Source organism: Vidua macroura, chromosome 23, assembly GCF_024509145.1.
Source record: "Vidua macroura isolate BioBank_ID:100142 chromosome 23, ASM2450914v1, whole genome shotgun sequence".
Taxonomy (NCBI): domain Eukaryota; kingdom Metazoa; phylum Chordata; class Aves; order Passeriformes; family Viduidae; genus Vidua; species Vidua macroura.
Genome location: NC_071593.1, coordinates 8143153 through 8159458, shown reverse-complemented (window position 1 = coordinate 8159458; position 16306 = coordinate 8143153). Strand labels below are relative to the sequence as shown.

General features: G+C 41.6%; 1 protein-coding gene across 1 annotated transcript in view; it reads right to left on the bottom strand.

Moving 5' to 3' along the window:
- Positions 1 to 16306, bottom strand: part of PEX14 (peroxisomal biogenesis factor 14) — a 67655-nt gene that overhangs the window by 31132 nt on the left and 20217 nt on the right. Inside the window, exon 3 of the mRNA XM_053997608.1 lies at positions 4733 to 4817. Coding sequence (XP_053853583.1) covers positions 4733 to 4817 — 85 coding nt within the window. The remainder of the gene's footprint in view (positions 1 to 4732; positions 4818 to 16306) is intronic.

Below are 16306 nucleotides of genomic sequence, written 5' to 3'. Positions count from 1 at the left end.
AGCTCCCTCTGCAAGATCACTTAGATAAAGTATTCTTCATTTCCTCTCCTAAAAATCACAAAGTGATGTTGAACAGCTGCTGTCGTCTACCTCAGAGGTGGATGCTTTTTAGTGGGAAGCACAGTGAGATCTAGATCAAACCATGATTCTGATAATGATAGATAACCCTATAAACACCATCCAACATGCTCCATGCAACTAGCTGAAAAATTTCCACAGTTAATGGGTGCAATGTGCTCCAAAATCCTGAAGTGAAAAGCCTCATGAAAATGCAGAAAGGTGTAAGCACTGCTCAGATATAGCTAAAACAGCTCTGTGCTACCAACACTGTCTTCAGCACAAATCCACCACAGCATGACCCACACTAGCCACTATGGAGAAGCCAACACCAGCACAACAGTGAAATAAAGCCTTTACTCCTTTTCTTCACCATCTCTCAAACCCATATCCTGACAGGAAGTTTGAAGAGAAGGACAAGTCACCTAGCATTCCTTGATCAGTCAACACTTATGGTCTAATCCCACATTTGTGTATCAAACATGGTACTTTCTAGAAAAGAATAAGGTTTGGAGAGCCAGAGCAGTTTGGCCTAAATAGGTATTTTGACACCATGGGTTACTAACTCTATTTTTCCAGCTGAGTTGGCACTGGACTGCATTGGCTTGCATTGTATTTTCTTCTCAAGAAAAGCCTTTGCAAAAACTGTTTGAGCTTCACTGAGACATGTTAAAGAATTAATTACAAAGTAAAGCTGAAGGAGAAAATTAATTTTGGAAACACAAGAGGTTACTTTTCTTTTCCTCCCTTTTCTGGAAGTGGAGGAGGAAAGGCAGTTATTTTCATCTTCAGGCTGGGGGCAGGAGCTGGGAGCTGTCCAGTCGATAACCTGGCCATCAGAACAAGGTTTGTAATTAAAAGGTCAGTGACCTGGAAAGCTGGGGCCTCACTCTCAGAGCTTCTCAGTAATGACGGCACTATTAAATTAAGACTGTTATGAAATCAATGCTAAAAAAGCTTTCATGGTAACGAGATTCCATTCAAGGACATGCAAACTGCCTCATGAAATGGACTTAAATTATAAAAAAAAAAAGGAGTAATAAAAGAGGGTTAAATTGAAATCTGCTGAAGAATTTACTTTTTTTAAGCCCTCCAAGAGTGGGCTGTGCCCCCATCTCTCAGGTCCTGAAGGTGATTCACTTGGGTTTCTTTGACAAAGGGGAAAGGACAGGTTCAACTTCCAAGAATGCAGACTACAGAAAGAGGAAGAAAATTAAGTCAGTTTTCTACTGGAGATTCTGGGGCTGACAGCATTTATTTCCAGGGGATCAAGTGCCTTTGAGCTCTGACTGGGAAGGGCATGTAGAATTAAATAATTTTTCCATCTCTTCAGAAATCACCATAGTGTGGCATCTTGACACTGGAAAAATTTTCTGGAACATTGATGCACTGCAGAAAACCTTCTGAGAGGACATTTTCCCAACATAACTCAACAACTGTACATTGACTTGCTGTAATGCACCTCTGTTCTCCCATCACTATTATTTCTGAGCTCCTCATATGCTTTCATGAGTTCCCACAATCCCACTCTGGAAAGGCATTACTGTAGTCATTCTACAGATGAACAGAACAAGCAACTAAGAAAACAGTTCTTCATCCAAGATGACACAAGTCTGTAACCTCACAGTTTTCCCCTTCTCTGCCCCAAAAACCCAGCACCCTGAAAACAGTGCTTCCCATGTATAGTGCATTTCCACCCCCTTTCTCTGTCTTGCCAGAACTTAAGAGATTCAGAGCACACAGAATTAACAAGCCACACGAGTTACCGGATGGGTAACTGAGCAGTGCAGGACATCTGAGGCACAACAGTTAAATGACAGACACATTTCCACAAGGGTTTAAGCCCCACATGCTGTCTAATTACTCCCAAGGCGCCGCTGATTCTGTGGCATGTCATCAGCAGAATCAGCGAGTTGGACAAAAAACAAACAGCATCTTTTTTTTCTTTCTTTTCTTTCAGATACTCTGAGGGGAAACAGCTGTTTTTCCCTTCATCTGAAGAAGTTCATGATAAAAAGGAGGAAATGTCATAAATTACACAAAATGCCAGTGTAAGCTTCAAAGAAAATGATAAATGATTCTAATAACTTCATGTTTCTCATTAATGCCTCTGTATATGGGAGTTTAAAAGTGCTTAAGACAACAGAGAAATCTCATCTGACTTTTGAAAGCCCTTTTACAAATACCCTCACTCACAGCATACCCTCACTCACCCAACTGTCACCAGCACTATCACCCCATGTGCCAGAGAGAGCAGTTCAGCACCACCTGAACTGCACAGAACCAGGAACACCTTATTTCAGCCTCTACAACTACTGTTTCACCAAATCCAGTCCAGATGATAATCCTGCAGAAACTTTCATTTCTCATCTCACTGAAATGTACTAAACCAAATCCAGCTCCTATACTAAAAGGAAATAAAATTTGATTGGCCTTTATGAAGAAGGAGATGCTTATAGAAAAATAAGAAAATATTGTAATTCTAGGCAGAACCACCTCTGTGAGTTTCAGAAGTGAAATTTCTTAAGCCAAGTCAGGCTTGCAGAGCCTTTTTCAACTGGCAGTGAGGACTCTCTACCAGACAGCCTCAACTGGGGATAAACATTATCACTGGGATGACAGGGACCGTACATCAGAGAATGGGGGGAACAGCCGACCAAACCCTGTAGTCCCTCATCTACTCGAGCCTAAACCAGCCACAACATCCATGTTTCAAGAACTGACTCCATCTGCCAGACCACAGAGGTACCACGCCTGCACCGAACACAGGCCACATTCCATATGGACGTATTTCCAGTGACTGCTGGGTACAGGCCCTACTGGACCCTACTCCCTCCTATCTCCTATGGTTAAGTTTAGAAAAAAAATAATTAGCACAGAGGGAAGGAGGGCTAATTAACACACAGGAACAAACAAACAGTTCTACCAAACCATTTCTGCTCTTTAGTAATTATTAGCCAAGTAATTCATAAGAAGTATTAGTCTGGCCACAGTTTCTCTGTGCCTCCATCTCCCCACCCTTCCTCTTCTCCCAGTCAGGGATTTATTAAAATTAAACAGATTAGATGGAGCTCCTGATACGAAAAACTGTTCAGCGAAGCCTGCGGTGGGGAAGTGCAGAGCAAACACCAGAGACATTTGTCTCTAAATTGCTCTAAATACCTTCTGCAAATGAAATTCTAACCCAGCTGTGTTGAGAGAGAAAATGAGGACTAACTGGTCATTGTCAGCACAGAAGAAGATCAGGCAGTTATAATATTGCACGATATACTGGGGGCTAAGGATCTCTCGGCAACAATAGATTTTGTATCAGGTTACCCCGGGTAATCAGCACGGCTTTTAGGCTCAGCTTTCCCTTGCTTCATTGCTTCGATGATAGAGTTGAAATCCCCAAGCTTTTATGATTAATTACTCCCCGTAGGTCCACATATTTCAAGGAAAAACTCGTGGCGCACAGCGACCAACAGGCTCCAAATTTTAATGTCATCCTGATGGCAGGGCAGGGCAAGCAACATCCCTACGTGATTGGAATGTCCTCCTAATTGGCACTAGGACAAGCAGCGAGAGGATCACACTCAAAATGATGTGCCCGTGAGCTACTTGTCATGACATCATTGCCAAAACACAAGGCTGCCATTCCCTTCTAGGTTCTCTGCTATTCAGGACGAGCAAAGTGGTGCATATACTTGAACTCTCCATCTCATGACTTCAGGTCTCAGGCATCTCAATAAGCAGTTCATAACTCCAAACAGAAAAATACGTATTCCATAGGCTTCCCCACTTTTCAAAGCTCAAGATCTTTAGCTCTAGAATTTGATGTACCTTGAAGTACTTACAACTTCAATGTGTATGTGGGTCACTCCTCTCTGAAGTTTGGAATTTGTATTTTCAGTATCATTTCAACACCTTACAGAGCTCCACAACACATGTAATTAACTTCAAGTTAAAACTGTCATTATTTATGTCTTGTGGTAAGCAATATGGTCCCAGGACTGTAGCAAAATACAGAGTGAACATCACCTGGAATGCACTGCAAGTTGTGGAATAAAAACTTTAGAAATAAAATAGGAACAAAAGATAGTTCCACTGTGAGTCAGAAAGTAAAATAAATTCTCTGTAGGCAATGACCAAAGTATGCTGCACCTCACTAAGATGATATAGGATTTGTCAGGATCTGTTCTATCCCTGCTACAGAAAAGGGCTACACTCAGTCAGTAGTTTACCGTTTCAGTCTGAAAGTCAGGTTGACCCAAAGCTTGACCTTAACCTGACCTTGCTGACTTTTACCAGGTTCTTTGCCTCTCTCTGGTTCTCTTTGGAAACATTTGACCTTTTCACCCAGACTGGCCATTCTAATGCCAGTGTCAGTAAGGTTTGAACTGACCAGCTAGTCCACAACTATGAACTGTCCTCATTGCAGAAAAGATCTGATAACAGTTAACCAGAAATTTCCCATGTGTCTTTTTGTATCCTACAATTCCACATCTGGTGCAAATATTGCACTAGTCACTTGGGAAGAAAAGAGACTGATACTTCGTATAAACCTCAGAACTTTTTTTGAGACAGACTAATTGCTTTGTCCCTAACATCTAATATTCCACAGCAATACATTTTGACTTTACACTAATTCAAGGTCCCTCATTATCACTGAGATCACAACCTAAAGAGTTCATACCTTTCTTCTTCAGGAATGCTCTTCTGGTTGCAAGAGGACTTTGGCGGACCCGTGGATTCTGTAAAAATTTCACTGCTGTCACAATCTGAGGAGGGTAGGAGGATTGGAGAAAAAGAAGAGAGAAAAGATCCAAGTTAGGTATGGTCAAATCCCTATTTTATATTAGGCACTGTGGACTGCAAGGTAAGACAACACACCTATCACATGGAGATGGTCTGGAGACAACACCAACTTTCAGAAATGGTTCAACAAGTATCAGAGTTTGTGGTTTAACTCTAAACAGACAGCACAATTATGGTCTTTAGCCTAGAAGTTTCTTGTTTAATTACTTTGGGAGCAGTTCTACCTGTACAAAAAAATTCCTTTAAGATTATTACGTGTTTCTGTAATTTACATTGTGATCTTCTTACCTAATTTGGCTCCTACAGTTAAAGCCAGCCTTGATCTGTAACAGTTGGCTTATTGTAAGAATATTTCCTTTATATCTGACTTAAAGCTCCCTGCAGATTCTAAGAGATTAAGGCCTTTTCTGCCATCATTCTAATTTATTGAAAGCAATAAATAAACCTCAGCTTCACATGACTAGAGAAGAATCTACTTCACATGTTTTGGATCACATAACAATCAAAAAAGTCACTTGGAATGACACAAATGGGTAGGCAAGTAGTTAAATTTATATTGCACACCAGCAAAAGCCACGGATTACTTTTGTCTACAAACTGACTTCTACATCCTTCTTTAAGGTGACAGAGCACCTAAAACAGAGCATTTATACAAGCAAAGGGTAAAGTCCAGGATAATACTCAATGGCATCAACAACAACAGCACTAGATGTTTACATTTCCATTTAGTGCCACTGGTATTCAAAAGGTATTCAATTCTTTTCTTCATATGGTAGTTCCATTTCCTACATACTTCCCTACATTGTTATACATGTTATTACATGTTACTGCACCAGTGATTCCCTCCACTTTTATGCAAAAACATCTGTTCCGATTGTGGCATCATGAGGAATAATGTGCTAACAGCACATCCATGTGAACTAGTGGAAGAGATTACTTCCCTTCTCTAGTGCTAAAATTAACCATCCTAATATGCTAGACCCATGTTATTCAGGTCTTTAAGAGTTTATCCTAAAATACAGTTTCTGGAATTCGGTTCCAAAAAGGTTTCCAAAACTTTGACAGCAGAAAAAGAAGGGAAAATACAGCATCACTCCTGAAATCACTAAGTTTCACTTTGTGTTTGAATCAAACACTTCGAATATGCATTTCTGGTCAGAGAGCAAAGTTCTGATGGGTTTAATGGCACTTTCAATGTACTCCTCAGTGCATTCCATCAATGTTTTTTTCTTTTAAATTGCATCTCTTATTTCTTTAAATACATTAATCAGGCTAGTGTAGGCAAAACGGATCCATTGGACAATGCAATAAACATGAATTATCATCTATCCAACATGCATAATGGCTTAAAAATACATAATAGCAGGTGTAGTTTAAATGATTAGTTATTACACCTGTGGTGGGTCTGATTCAATTGGGGAAAATCATCTTTAATAGGTTAAAAGGTTTAGATCACCAGGCTTCCCTTAAAGTGGCTGTAGAGAGGGTATGATGGAGTACGCTGTCATTACTAATTCATTTAAGAAAAACATGGGGGATACAGCAAAGAACAGCATAAACGAGCGAATCCAATTTAAACATCAGGTAAAGCAGAAAACACCTTTTAAAAAAGCATGATAAATGAATTTGGAAGAGAGATGAAATTGACATATTTATTTTAACGGGAATTTGACAAAGTCCCAGCACACTTCAAAGTTGGAAGGATAAAATGAATGGGGTATTTTTAATTCTTTTCATTTTCTTGTTTTCCTGCATTTTTTCCTTAAGTTCCATTCAGTAATTTTGAACCACAAAACAGCAGAGGAAAAAACCACCCCACATAAAGTATACTTTGGCTTCATTTATGTGCACTTGATCTGTCTCCAGCTGAAATGCAGGTGACAGGCAAATCGCAGATCTAAACTGTGCTGATATTGCCGTGCCAGATGCAGAAATATAAAGCGCCCAAACTAATAACCTTAAGATAATATGCTGAATAAGAAAGATGCCCAAATGAGCAGACCGACAGACACGTGAACATATCAAAGCCACTCTCCTTCTAACAATAATTACTTGTTTGTGTCTTCAGATACTCCTTAACACTCCCTCCCACATTTAGTGAGATAGACACAAACGGCCTGCAGACTTGCAGTTCTGCAAGCTCTTCTATTTAATTATCAATTTTTAAGTATTACAAAACCTGTGACAAATAAGCAGTATTTTTCATTGTGCTAATTCAATCACAACCATGTGAACATTTCATTGATTGTAACCCTTTATTAAAGCTTATTTTTGCCTTATAAAGATGTAAACATTTTGGTAGTAAATTTCAGTCCAAAATAAACTTCTATTTTATCTCTCCCCTGCATTACTTCCTCCATTATTCACAGCCTTTTTAATCTTAAAACAAAATGAAATTACAAGCAACAACAACTCCATAAAAAGAATCCTGGACATGTATTCCTCCCTCCAGTAATCCCATGTTTCTCATACTGTGTTTGCATTTACCTCTGAACATACGCTCCTATAGGCTGAGACAAAATGTCTTCATTTTTATAATTAATCTCATATACACAAGTAACTTACAAAGCAGTTTTGGCCATGTCAAAATGCCAATATTTCCAACAAACGTACACAAGAATTTCCCTACCTTCTATGGATCATTTTCCTTGCACAAACAAGAGCAACTGCACTCCATAATTTAAACAACAGAAAAAGGAGGAGGAAGATGAGAAGACTTGCAGTCCTATGTACAGCCAAAAAAATCATGTGGCAAATAGCACTCTGACTCAGCTGCTAACATCGTTCCATACTATTTCTGTAGCATTTGTAACACTTCTCCAAATTTTTATGGTATTAGGACGCTGCCAAATAATGAGCATTGTATCACTGCGTTGATTCTTAGATTGCCAGCATGCACTGTCAAGCAGACTGACTTTATCTAATGGATCAGGTACTTGTATTAAAGAAAGAGAGTGTATTTGGTTTTTAAAAAGCCAGTCAATCCCATAAACTTGCTTTCCCACTACCACCTCTCCTGCAGCGACAGGATCCACAAAGACATCTTTCTGACTGGGAAGAGATGGGTGGAATCCTGCAGCAGGTCATGTCCTACAGTTTGATTTTCCAATTAAAAGATCAATGTCACTATTCATAGATTATATTTGCAACTGGACAAATGGCATAAATTCAGGCCAAATATTCTGCTTCAATGTCAAAAATATAAAATAAAGACAGGAAGTTTATTGCAGATGCTCTGGAAGAGCAGAGGGCTGGCAAAACTGGGCCAAAGCATAGCACTTGGACATTAACTTAGCAGCCAAGGCCCTTCACTCCTAATTCCCCTCCCTTTTATGTTAATGGGGAAGATAAAGACAGCCTTATTTCTTACTGTGCTCAAAGCTGCAGGGTTTTCAATAAAGCAATCTAAGCTGCTTTATCAGCTGCTTGCATTAAAAAATAAACCACGGAATTTAAAATACTGTGGCAAATGCCTATTCTCTACCAACTCAAAAATAAAAAACAAAATAACAGAAATGTAAAAGATCTTTACTAATAAAAGTTACAAAGGATTTGGTAAGAGAGTTCCACACGGTAAACAGACTCAAAAGCCACCAGGAGCGCAGCCTGTAAGAGCTCTAATAGATTTCCTAATACTGGGAACCCTCTGTAGGTTATTACTAGACAGCATTTGTTGATAGACTGAGACTTTGAGATGACCTGTGATGTAAAGGTTGGGTCTGAATTATACGTTGCAAGGCATGGTATTTTGTCTTTCTGAGTGGATCTGTATCTGTTTAAAAGCAACACTTCTTTTCATTAAGCAGAGGCGGCCCAGGCCATGAACTATGCACAGACAGTTTACATTACATGTGCGGAAGCAATCAACACTGGCAATATACATGACGTATGTAAAAGAAGTTGGAATTAATTTTTTTCCAGTGTATTAAAAAATAATAATATGGCAGTATCAACAAACACTCAACCTATTTCAGCCAGAGCAGAAGGCCACAGCTATAGGGCAAATGGAACTGATCAATATATTAGCCTACAGCAACACCCCCTCAGCGTACGGCTGTATGTTTGCAAGGCTCGGAAGATTAAATTGTCTGTGAAAGGTTTCTGCACTCCTACTCTAAAGGAGATACCCAGAATCCTGTTAACAAGCATCAGGCTGAAGCCAACTTACGTTTTAACAAGGGCTGACTTAAAAGCCTGGCATAACAGTGAACAAGAAAACCCCTTGCAACAGAAATGCTGTGTTTTAGTAAGAAATCAGTGCCCTGCCAGGACTAACTTGACAAATATGGTTATCGGTGGCACACGGAAATAGTTGCAAAGCAGCTGTTAATCAGGGAAACACATCATAGAACGCTGATGCCAGCACTCGGGAGAAATGCAAGGGGCTAATTATGAAGCCATATATCTCAGTAAGGAGGCACCGCTCGCTCGGCGCCGCAGCCGCGCTCCGGGCCGGGCCCGGGACTCCTGCTCGGGACGAGCCCTGCCCGCGCCCTGCTCCGCACCGAGCACCTGCGCCTGCAAAGGAATTACCTGCAGCTCACTCAGGGGAGCAGGAACGCTCTAAAGCTCCTGTGATCTCACTGAGACTTAAAGGAAAACATGCAGAACCCCAGGAATTATTTTGGTTGAGATATAACCTAGAAACTTAGAAAGTTCGGCACATCTCAAAGTTGGATGGAGAAAAGTTTAAAAATGCTGTAACAACAACGGTAAAGCCCTCATGTAAAACAGTGAGGGGGAAAAAATACAGTTGAAAGCAAGATTCATGGGAGGCAGAAAAGCAGATTAATGGGAACAAAGGCAAGGAAGAAACACACTTTGAGCCACAGCTGAGATGAAGAACCTGGAACTAAGAGAATACAGAATAGCAGCCAAAAACAGAAAAAACCAAAACACCAAACAAACACAAAAAAAAAAAAAAAAAGCCACAAAAAAACCCACAAAACCCAAAAAAAAAAAAAAAAAAAAAAAAAAGAAATCCTAGGTGCTTGGAACTTGGACTATGAGTGACACCTAAGTTAGTGGCACCCATATGAAGGGTGAGGACACTGGTCCTGGCCATGTCCTTGTCATGGGTCCTGCTCAGCCTGGAGAAAATGAGGTTCAGGGGGAACCTTTTTGCTCTCTACAACTCTCAGTCAGGAGGTTGTAGCCAGGTGGGATTCGGGCTCTTCTCCCAGAAAACAAGCGACAGGACAAAACAGAGTCTTAAGCTGCGTCTGGGGAGGCTCAGGTTGGACACCAGGAAGAATTTGTTCACAGGGCGATTCGACATTGGAAGGGGCTGCCCAGAGAGGCGGTCAGGGAAAGCCCGGACGCGGCTCTCAGTGCTGTGGCGTAGCTGCCAGGGCAGTGCTGGGTCACAGGCCGCACTCCGTGGTCCCGGAGGTCGTTCCGAGCCGACGCTGTGCGGGCTTGGCCCCGCGGCCCCGGGGCTCCCTCACGGCTCCCGCGGCCCCGGGGCTCCCTCACGGCCCCGGCCGCGCGCGCGGGCCCCGCGCGCCCCCTGCCGGCGCAGCCGCCGCCGCGCTCCCGCCGTCAGAGCCCCAAATTAAGTGTTTTCACTCAGTGGAAATGAAATGTTTTGCAAGATGAAACAGAAAGAAAATTGAGGTTTTAGGTAATTACTAGTTGGCATTTACATATCACAGGCTGGTTCAACACCTATTCATTTTCCTCTTTTATTTTCAATTTTTTAAAATTGCTCATTAAAACGAACACATGACAGGGACGGGGGGAAAAATTGCTCTTCCTCTTTTTCCCGAGGACTACAAAATCCAGATCTACTTTAAATACATTTATCTATAATTATCACATACAAAAAAGCCTTACTTAATTTACATGAATAGGGTGACCCAAAAAAAAAAAATTTTTTTAAGAAAATTATAAAAGCCAGAAAAAACCGGCATGTGAGCTGTCAGTGTGTTGTGCCTGCGGAGTGGCGGGGCCAGGCTGGAGCGAGCAGCGATGGAGCAGCTGAGATCCCCGGTGTTCTGCCACCCCGGTGCCATCCATCCCACCCTGCAGCTCAGCTGGCACGCCGCGCTCTCGGCTGCCTTCCTCCCCTGCAGCACACTCTCCCCTCATCTCTTCTGCTACTCCCACCACAAAGAAGTGACTCCACACAGCCCCTGCTTTCAACTTCTTTGTTCAGGAGCTACTCCACACTTCCTCCAGCTGCTCCTGAAGGCGTGACCTTTCCACCTCCTTCATTCACACGGAACGAGCCTTTCCTCACATAACCTCACCGCTTCCAGGGATCCTGCTCTGCAGCTCCAATCACGCTTACCCGCTCTCAGCGCGGTGTATTCTCCACTCAGGTTCCCTTTGGTCAATTAAATATATCTATGCCATGCAAAGCCCTTCATTTTCCTGCACCCTTCAGCTTTTTTCTTTAATTTTAACCTTGTGAAAGTCTCATTTAACCCCACAACACATTTTAGGATACAATTTGTATGAAAAATGCTATATAAAATAAAGTTTTATTGTATCATATGTTAAGGACATAAAACATCCCAGATAGAAGTGTACAGGAGCTGACATGATGGACTAATATATTTTAAGGTCTATTGTGTAAATATGTATTTAGGGAATTCTAAAGCATGGTATTATTGACCCAAGTCTCTCTTAAAACACACTGATATATGGAGGAAAAACCCTTATGAAAAGTAGCAACTTCATCTGTGTAGTAGTCACCTTTCAAAGTGAAATATCTGTCATCTTCAGTTTTGTATAATTCGATTGAGAACAGAGTGGACATCTTGACAAAATTCCTGTCTTTTTAAGAGGAATAATATTCAAGCTAAACTTACATGCATAAATCTAAAAAAAACCAGAAACTCTTACACGTAAATTAAAAGAAACATACAATAACTATTTTAATTTGCAGAGAAAATGTGCTAGATATGTATTTTTTTACTTCAGAAATACACCTCCAAATGAGACTTCATAACATCAGGCTTAACACAATAAAAACTGTTACAGGGAAATGATAAATGCTGGAAAAACATAAGAAATATGAGCAGAAGAGCAAACTAAATGTATTAAACTGATAATGCAGCCATAATAAATTTAACCAGTGAGCATCATGAACCTTTTTTCTAGAGTTCAAACATTTTAACTTTTTATTGAAGAGAAATCATCTCACTTTCGGAGGGAAGATAAACTTTAAAAATCCCTTTTTGTACTCCTGCCTAAGCTGAAGTTGCAAGCTCCCTGCAATCCCCGGTAGCACCAAAGAAGGAATTGCAGCGAGATGAGCAGGGTGGGGGCGCGGGGGGATATCGCCTGCAATCCAAGTGGCAGCAATTATTTGGAGTTGTGTTTACACCAGGAGGGCAGCAACGCCAGCGCCGAGCCCGGTGGGTGCCGCGGGCGAGGCGGGGGCTGACTGAGCCGTGCCCCGTGCCGCAGGTGCCAGAGCTGCTCCCCTGCCAGAGCCATGGCACGGCCACCAAACCGAGCCCACGGCACCCACGAGAGACGCCAGACAAAGCTCAGCAAAGAGAATCAGCTTTTTACGACTTTCCGTGACAGCACCCAATTTCCACAGCTTGCTTCTCCCTTCTTGCGGGAGGAAGCTTAGGGATCACTGGGGCTGTGCTGTAAAATTAATGCTGTTTGAGCTCAGTCACTCCAGAGGAATGCAGCAACCTAGTGTCCAAGATGCTCACTACAGCAGAACTAGGACCAGTCCCTGGCTCCGCAGCTGAAAAAAAAATGTGTGATCCAGGTTCCAGGGGAGCAGATGACAGCACCTCCAACTCTCACCTTCCTCACTCCTCTCTCTATCCCTCTTGCCATTACTGCAGAGCTCAAATACAGCAGCTTTCAAAAGAAATCCCTTTCACCCTGTTCCCTTCACATGTGTAGAATGTAAAAACCAATGAAGCTGTAATTTATTACGTTTTCATTCTTTTAACTGCAGGGCAGAAAAGGACTGCAGGACGTTCATTCACATGATAGGGAGCTGGAGAATGATGTGAGGAGAGAAGCCTGTGTCACACCTAACAATTGTGCCGAGTACTTAAAATCACTATTGAATGGGAGACTCCAGAAGGCTGAATCAAGCAGAGATGCACCAGAACAGGAGCACTGCCCACACTTACTCAGATCCTTCTAATTCCACAGTCAAGGGACTGGACAAAACCAGTAATACAATGGTTTAGAATTAGTCCAAGAGGATCAAAAGTAGAACCCATCTGCAGAAGAAGCTATAAAGATGTTTTACACTGAAAAGACTCGAATTACAAGAAAAAACAGCAAGTTACTATTCCTTGAACCTCCTATTTCAAGAACCCCATTTCACAGAATTTTTAAATCATAGGAAATGTAGAATAGAGAATGAATGTTTTCCTTTCAGCAAAAAAGCCCCAAACAATTCGGGCTGAAGTCAGGGGGCTGTGATGACGTTAGGACAAGGAAGATCTGAATGACAGAATAAATATAGGAGATACTGGAGGAAACTATCTGGATCATCAGAATCTAACACACAAAAGGTTTCATGTTGAAAAAATTAAAAAAGCTGGAAATTGTGACAGGTGCACAATAAATCATGCAAACCACAGCAGTTGGGAAGAAACAGCAAAAGGAGAAGGACTTAAAATAGTGCAAGACCTTTTTGTAAATGTATTTTTTTACTTAGAGCTCTTTGGAACAAGAATGGTCTTTTTTCCTCTGCATTTGCACAGTGCCTGGTGCTGGTCTGCAACTGGCCTCCTCGACATTTATTACAACACAAATAATAATAAAGACTGAGCAGACCATGCACTTTGTTCCTGCTGTTAATTGCCCCATTAAGGGAAAAACGAAGTAAGGGGCAAGAAGCCTGATTGGCCAGAGCTGCCCTGTCTGTGGGGACTGCAAGTGGAATAATTTTATAGATTCAAAAGCAGCTGCGTCCCTTGTCTTTGTCCAGTTCTCAGCAGAATGGAGCTCACATCACACAATTTGTCCTGCAAATCCAGCAACTTGCATGACCAGCCTCAAAAGCAACTGAGCTTCCTTGTCGATTCTTAGGTTGCTTCCTCTGTAACAGGGGTGAAACACAGTAAAATGGCAAACATCAGGAACATTTCCATGGTAGCTGTCCAGACCATAAATATTCTGCAAACAATGGGCCCACTTCATTTTCCCCTGGGGTCAATCTAGCATTGTTCATGGATGTTACATTCACTGCTTAAAGAAACAAAGCATAGAAGTGTCAGGACAAATCCAGGATGCTGCTCAACCTGCACAGCACTGTGCATACGAAAAAACTGCACATACCAAAAAATCCAGAGTACTGATCACCTACTCTTCTTTCTCAAAGCACCTGAGTAAGATCCCACTATCCTAAACTGAGTTTAAACATCCAAGAGAACTAATTCTACGGAGAATTAAACTGACGCCTGTGTGCTTGTCCCAAATTCCTACACAGAAATTTGGGTCCAAAGCAGGAAGGCCTGAAAAATCAGAGACAGTTCAAAACAGCACTTCTACTGGGTTTTATTTTTCTTAAACCTTGGCACAGCCAGCACATGTCAGGGACTATTATAATTATGCTCTTTATGTGCTGAAAAATTAATAAACAATTACTCACTTCAGGAAAAAAAAGAAAGCAGCCATTTCCTTGACAAATGCTGCAGAAAGCATCAACAATCTCTGAAATCTGGGTCCACAGCAGGGAATTAACACCAAGGGAAGAACGGCCACTGCTGCTACAGACTGGAACGACTGGAAACCCAAGGCTGTAATGCAGTTTTCACAGGAGTCTGCACCTGATCCAAAGGAGCTACAAAGCATTTTTATATCTTTGTAACAGAAAAAAAAAGTACGTTCAGTCTTTAATGCTGCTTTGGCTCAAGTACAGGCTGGTCAATCGATTTCTATCAAGCCACGAAGTCCAAAATTTGGTGTTTGAAATGCACTAGTTTCAACCCCTCTAGGGCCAAAAAGGGCTTCTACACTGCCTCCGTGGCTGGAAAACCTCTGCTGTGGTAGGAAGTCAAGCTCACCTTCCCAGGAAACCATGAGAAAGATAAAAAATACACACTTTCCTGAACAAATGAATGAGACAACAAAGATCTGGGACCTTGATAAATTCTCACAAAAATTTTATTTACAGCCTGAATTTTGACTAAAATCTGCCATTCAGTAAGTTCTTCCCTAAAATACTGGCAAGTACTATATTAACTTAATTGAGAATCCATAGGGAACTTGGCACACTTGCACTGAAAGGCTTCCAATATTCTTTTAAAAATTAAATAAGCTAAATAAATCCCATATACCCTTTTTTAAGCAGACCCACATGACAGTCTTCTCCCCACCTTAAATCAATGGTAACCCAATTCAAATGCCTTAGAGCTCTGTCTGAGAACTAGTGGAGAGATCAACGCTTTTTATCTTAAGGATTATGGATCACTCCCTGGGTGACTAACACACCCAGCAGCCCATTAGAACCACCACAAAGGGCAGCTGCTCCTCCTCCCACCCCTCTGACTTGAGAAAGCAGCATATAAAACTTCACCCCTTCACGCTGCAGTTCTTTGCCTGCCTGCCTGCCTTGTTTCATACTCTAAACACACCAAGATTTATTAACCTTTACAGTAAAAACAAATAAAATGATGATGAAGTAAAAACACTGTGATGTAAGGGCTGCAGCTAGCACCGTTTATCTGTGGAAATCCAATTAGTGCTCAAGTGGCAGAGATACCTGGAAAAGTGCTCACAATCGAATCAAAAAAAGATACAAAAACATTAACCTGATGGCTAAAAACTCCACATTTGAACATTTAAAGTAATAAGGGTGCTTTTATTGAATATTTTCTATATTTCATTAGGTCCCAAATTGACGAGGAACCCCAGAGATGCATTTCCTGGGCTTTTGGATCCTTAGACCAAATGCTTGACTTTGTTGTTGGTGTTGTAAAACACAAAGAGTGTTTCTTGCTAGAACAGCAAACTTCTTTCTGCAGTAGAAACTACAGCAACAACTGCACATCCAGGAAATGCTGGAAAGCCTATGAGGATATTCTTTGATCTGGGACACTCATCCTGTCCTCACCATGATGTGAGCAGAAATGTTGTTGCAGTTGTTTGAATTATTTCTGCATGTAAGAAAATCTGAATTTACCCGTACAGTTGTGCTTTACCAGAAACTCTTCCCTCAAAGCCATCGCCCCTGTCCCTCGGCTGGGAAAGGGGCCACCCTGATGAGATGGTTGCTGGAAAGAAAAGTACCCAGTGCACACCTTGATGGGCTCAGAAAAGGAGATGGGAACGGAATAAAGAGATCAGGCGAGCCCCCAGCAGCAGGGCCCTCAGATTAGGTCTGATTACAAGACTTACAGAAAAAGCACACAGCACAACATCCCTGCTGTGCCCTCTGAATACTGTGACTCTGCTGCTTTCTGCCAGCATTAAATTCACTTAAATTTATTAAAAGAGGAATCACGAGAGAGTCACTGTC